This window comes from Cucurbita pepo, chromosome 7, assembly GCF_057944985.1.
Source record: "Cucurbita pepo subsp. pepo isolate OVF chromosome 7, ASM5794498v1, whole genome shotgun sequence".
NCBI lineage: Eukaryota > Viridiplantae > Streptophyta > Magnoliopsida > Cucurbitales > Cucurbitaceae > Cucurbita > Cucurbita pepo.
The window spans coordinates 11,358,231-11,363,935 of NC_141804.1; the positions used below are offsets into that span (position 1 = coordinate 11,358,231).

The 5,705-nt window shown below is 34.2% G+C and overlaps 1 protein-coding gene across 2 annotated transcripts; it reads left to right on the top strand.

Moving 5' to 3' along the window:
- The first annotated feature begins 1,860 nt into the window (after positions 1-1,860).
- On the top strand, positions 1,861-4,589 carry LOC111798105 (protein kinase PINOID 2). Of its 2 annotated transcripts, none has more exons than XM_023681072.2 (2): positions 1,861-2,467; positions 3,580-4,589. In XM_023681072.2, exons 1-2 carry the CDS (start codon positions 1,911-1,913, stop codon positions 4,484-4,486), a joined length of 1,464 nt encoding a protein of 487 aa, XP_023536840.2. In that variant the 5' UTR covers positions 1,861-1,910; the 3' UTR covers positions 4,487-4,589. The 2 variants fall into 2 exon arrangements, with proteins under 2 accessions (XP_023536840.2, XP_086981305.1); XM_087125179.1 differs by having other exon boundaries at positions 3,643-4,589.
- The last annotated feature ends 1,116 nt before the right edge of the window (positions 4,590-5,705 follow it).

A 5,705-nucleotide genomic window follows, 5' to 3' on the forward strand; every position in this document is an offset into this window, starting at 1 on the left:
AAATAATTACATAAAGTATAAACTGCATGTGCTACCTATTATTAGAATATATAATGAAAATTTATTTAACCCATTTTTCTTATATACTTATAATAAAGTTTTATATTCATAAAAGAATGGTTAATAGAAATTAAATTAAAAATTTTAAAATAATTTTAAGATTTATTAAAAAATATAAAAGTCAATTATTCCACGTGAAATATAATGTTCTGAAAAAAGTAACAATTTACTCGATAAAGTATAACTCCCGACTAACCTAATCTAAAACGTTATCTATTAAAGGGATAAAACATGATACTTCAAGTCAACTCGAGCATAACTTAAAGTGACCCGACACATTTATACTTACTTTTACAAATTGTAGATTCCTATCTGTTCAACGTCGCCTCAAATATCACATCATTATTTAGTTATTTATTTTCATCCACATAGTTACGCCGAGAGATTTGATCAACTAAGGAACTGTTCAAAACTAATTCCCGAGCCTTAGAAACCAAATAAACAAACACGAACATTTGACTTCACCAGTTAAAAATATATTTCTCCTCGAATAAACGTTATTTTTAAAAATGATTTTATATATATATATATATATATATATATATATATATATATATATATATATAGTAATAATTTGTAGATTGTTTGGGGTCACATGTGTGACAATAATGATGATAAAAAAAAAAAGAAATTAAATTAAAGTACTAAACTACGTGACAGTGGGGTGGATGCACGGGCGCTTCGTGCACCCAACGTCCGAATTTGGTTGGCTCCATCCCACCGCTGCATTAGAATTACCAAACTACCCTCACATTCCCACGACGTCGTTTTACTCTGCACTCTCTTTCTTCCTCACGCTTTGGATACGTCTATTTTATACGCTTTTTTCTAAATAAAAGAGCTACGCCTTTTTGACCGTAATGTTTTCTAAATTGCCCTTTCTTTTGTCAGAAATTACGAGACTGCCACGCTTGGTTCTACTTTTCTATGTATTGAAATGATGAGAACTAATGGAATAATAATAAAAAGAAACTTTTGGTAATTTGGATTAATAAAGATTAATTAGTATAAAATTAATCATTTTATAGAAATTCTCGTTATTAGTTAAATCTTAGGTTATATTTATATAATTTTTGTATTAAAAAAATATAATTTACTCCTAAATCACTCAATAATGCAATATCATACTATTTAGCATTAAATTCACTCAATTTATAGCTTCGAAAAACACGTAAATATGCAAAATCCTAATATGTGGGTCAGGGCGTTACAAGTGGTATTAGAGGCAGACACTGGACTGTTAGACGAACACGACTCTCCACAATAATATGATATTGTCCACTTCGAGTATAAGCTCTCATGGCTTTGCTTTGGGCTTCTCCAAAAGGTCTCATTCTTAACACAAACGATGTGCCAGCCTCTCACTGCCCCAAAGGGAGTAGACATGAGGCGGTGTGCCAGTAAGTACGCTGGGCCCCAAAGGAGGGTGGATTTGGAGGCAGTCCCACATCGATTGGAGAAAAGAACAAGTCTCAGCAAAGACGCTGGGTCCCGAAGGAGAGTGAATTGTGATGTCCCACATTAGTTGGAGAGGAGAATAAAACACCGTTTATAAGGGTGTGTAAACCTTCTCCCAAGCTTTAAGGGGAAACCCAAAAAGGAAAGCCCTTTGCTAGTAGTGGATCTAGGTCGTAATACAATGGGCAATGGCAAGAGCGTAATAATTGTCAAAATCAAACCCACTTTATCCATCTTATTTCTTTTTGTAATAAGTAACACAAAACCAATAATAATAATACTTTTAATTTTATTTATTTAATTTACAACAATTTTAATTTCTCCCTATAAAAAAAAACCCCACACTAACCCAACCAAAACCCCTCTTTTCCTTCATCAACAACGCCTCCGCCATGGCCAGCATAACCCGAGACGATTCCGACCACGACAGCACAAGCTCCTCCCTCACCCTCCCAGACTCCACCCGCAGCTGGCTGAGCAACCTAAGCATCAGCAGTCGCCGAAGCAGCACGTCCGCCTTAGACGCCACCTTATCCCCCTACAAACCACACAAAGCAAACCACGTGGCATGGGAGGCGATGCGGTGGGTGAGACGCGTGAAAGGGCGCGTGGGGCTGGAGCACTTCCGGCTGCTACGGCGGGTGGGGAGCGGAGACATAGGGAATGTTTATTTGTGTGAAATAAGGAACCCGATGGTGGGGCTGGCGCAGTGCTATTACGCTATGAAAGTGGTGGATAGAGAAGCCGTGTCGGTGAGGAACAAAGGGAGGAGAGCGGACATGGAGAAGGAGATTCTTAAGCTCATTGATCATCCCTTTTTGCCTACGCTTTATGCCGAGTTTGAAGCTTCGCATTACTCGTGTTTGGTTATGGAGTTTTGTCCCGGCGGCGATTTGTACGCCGCCCGCCAACGCCTCCCCGGAAAACGCTTCCCCATTTCTTCTGCCAAGTATGTACTTACTCCCGTCTAACTTTTAAAAGTTTCATTAATACCCTTAAACTTTTAAAATTTAAAAAAAAAATTAAAAATACTTTTATAGTTAATATCATATTTACCAAATATTCATGAATTTTTTAAAATTAAAATTTATATAGTTAAATTTATTTATCGTTAGTATTATATTTACAAAATATTCGTGGGTTTTTAAAATTAATAATTATATGGTTAAATTTTTAAAAAATATTTAAATTTTTTATGGGGTTTTTAGTCAATACCCTTGAAATTAGTATAAAGTTTTCAACATAATTTTTTAAAATTATTTTTATATATAAAAGGTAAGAATATTAATACTCTTTTTCAAAGTTTATATTTTTTTAATAATATTTTTAAATTTCTAAAATTTTTATTAATAATTTTAAACTTTAAAAAATTTCAACCATTTAAAATTCACGAATTTTAAAAAATAATATTTATACCCTTAAATTTTTAGAAAATAGTTTAAAATTTCCTATCGTTAATAAAATATTTAAAAAATATTCACAAATTTTTAAAAAATAACATTTATACCCTTAAATTGATAGAAAATAGTTTAAAATTTCCTATCGTTAATAAAATATTTAGGAAATATTCACGAATTTTTAAAAAATAACATTTATACCCTTAAATTTTTAGAAAATAGTTTAAAATTTCCTATCGTTAATAAAATATTTAAAAAATATTCACAAATTTTTAAAAAATAACATTTATACCCTTAATTTGAAACAAATAGTTTAAAATTTCCTATCGTTAATAAAATATTTAAAAAATAACATTTATACCCTTAAATTAAAAAAAAATAGTTTAAAATTTTCGATCGTTAATACTATATTAAAAAAATATCCACGAATTTTTTAAAAATAACAATTATACCCTTAAATTTTAAAAAAATAATCTCTAGTACCCTTGAAATTGGTACATTTTTTAATTTATAAAAATTTAGGGGTGTTTTTGGAAATTTTTAAAATTTCATATTAACGATATATATTTTTTATTTTAAGAAAATGTTTAAAAATATTTGAATTATTATTTGTATATACTAATGGAAAAATGGGTTATTTATTTATTTATTTTAAATTTTATAGATTTTATGCGGCGGAGATAATTTTAGCGTTAGAGTATTTGCATATGATGGGGATAGTTTACAGAGATTTAAAGCCGGAAAACGTGCTGGTTAGAGAAGACGGCCACATAATGCTGTCGGATTTCGATCTCTGTCTCAAATGCGACGTCGTTCCCAAGCTCATCCGTTGCAGGACCACCTCCGAACGCCACGTCACAAAAACCTACTCCACCTCATCAACTACCTCCTGCGCCGCCGCTCCAATCCACCCTGTCCTCTCCTGTTTCTCCATTACCCGCCGCCCAAACTCCACCACCATCACCACCATAACCGAACACGCCGCCGAATCCGCCGCCACTGTAGACGGCGAGTTCGACCCAGAACCGGAATTGATAGCGGAGCCGATGAATGCCCGGTCTAAATCCTTCGTTGGAACCCATGAGTATTTGGCGCCGGAGGTGATTTCCGGCCAAGGACACGGCAGCGCCGTCGATTGGTGGACGTTGGGGATTTTCCTCTATGAAATGTTGTACGGAAAAACCCCATTTAAAGGGGAAAATAACGAGAAAACCCTAATGAATATCTTGAAGCAGCCATTGATGTTTCCAAGAATTGGGGTTAGTAGCAACAAAGAGTATGAAGAAATGGTGAAAGTTGAGGATCTAATTAGGAAGCTTTTGGTGAAGAATCCCAAGAAGAGAATTGGAAGCTTAAAGGGTTCGGTTGAAATCAAAAGACATGAGTTTTTCAAAGGGGTAAATTGGGCATTAATCCGCTCCGTTCGTCCTCCGCAAGTCCCGAATTCCGATCATCTTCTTCACAAAACCCTAACCCAATCAAAATACCCGTCCAACTACGTACCCAAATTGACCAAGAAACAACGACAACAACCCTACCAAATCCCGTCTCACCATTTCGATTACTTCTAAATCCAACCCGATCCTAGTTCCATCGTCTTCCGCTTTTGTCTTTGTAAAATTCTATGTAAATACAACAAACGAGGAAAAAAAAAGTTGTTTTTGTTAAAGCATAGTTGTTCAGTAGCAATTGACACGTACACTCCATCACTTTAAGAAAGAGTTCTGTTGTTTACTAATAAGAATTAGTGAAACGAGATGAGACCCTCTTGACCCAGTTGCACTGTAGTTCGTCTCACCTCTATAGAGTTGATCGACCCGTTTCAAGAAGATTCATTCATAACTAACCTCTAAAAATGGTCTCGAGCATAATTGTATGAACAGCTCAGAGCCACTCGTAATTTGTATTTGTTTAGAATTTGTGTTTGTACTTTGTTTTTCCGCTAAGAAAGTACATTTAATATAAATATCAAAAAGGTATGAAAAGAAGAAATCCCATAATTGCCTCAACTGATTCTCATGATGATAACTATTGTAAACTCATGTGATGTGAATAATTACACTATTCTTATATATACATTATATTATATATAATATATATTCTGACTTTTGAAAGAATGTCTGTCTTTTTTTCTGTCATGTGACTCTCTCTCCCTCCTTTTTACATACATATGAGAGAGAGAGAATGAAAATGAAAAGACCAAGAACAAAATGGGTTTTTGTTGTCTTTTCTTAATCTTTTCAAAAAAGAATTTAGTTTTAAAAATATGAATGACCTAAAATTTGAAGCAAATAACTTACAAGCTCTAAGTTTATCGGCCTATGTTACGTTTGGATCAGGTACTCCACGTCGAGTCAAATTAAGCTGTAAGCTTAGTGTCACCGTCATGCTTGTCCAAAACGTGATGTCTATGGCCGCATGTTAGATGTCTCGATCATGCTTGTCCAAGACGTGTTGTCTATGACCGTATGCCTGTTCCAAACCTCTTTTACCTGCTTTCATCTTAGATAGGTTTTTATTATTTTATGTTGCATCAATACAGGGTGCATGACCGTTCATCAAAATCATATCTACACTCCCAAGAATGTGACTAGTTGCCACTTCTTCATACCTAGATTATATGCTATCAAAGTCGTTGATGTTGCATACTCGCTTTTAGCTTATATCATTGTTTTCTTTTAAATTATTTTCAACGTATTTCCTCGCTCACGTTTTCTAAAATATTTCTCCTAAACGTGACTCGAGGTTTGCACAATCGTTGCTTGCTGGGTTAAAATAAGTGTCGTACAA

What these genes read in the sequence shown, in the direction of transcription:
- LOC111798105 (XM_023681072.2), top strand. Translation starts at nt 1,911, where the DNA reads ATGGCCAGCATAACCCGAGACGATTCCGACCACGACAGCACAAGCTCC. An exon ending in TTCCCCATTTCTTCTGCCAA is followed by an intron (nt 2,468 to 3,579) that starts GTATGTACTTAC and finishes TAAATTTTATAG; the next exon opens with ATTTTATGCGGCGGAGATAA.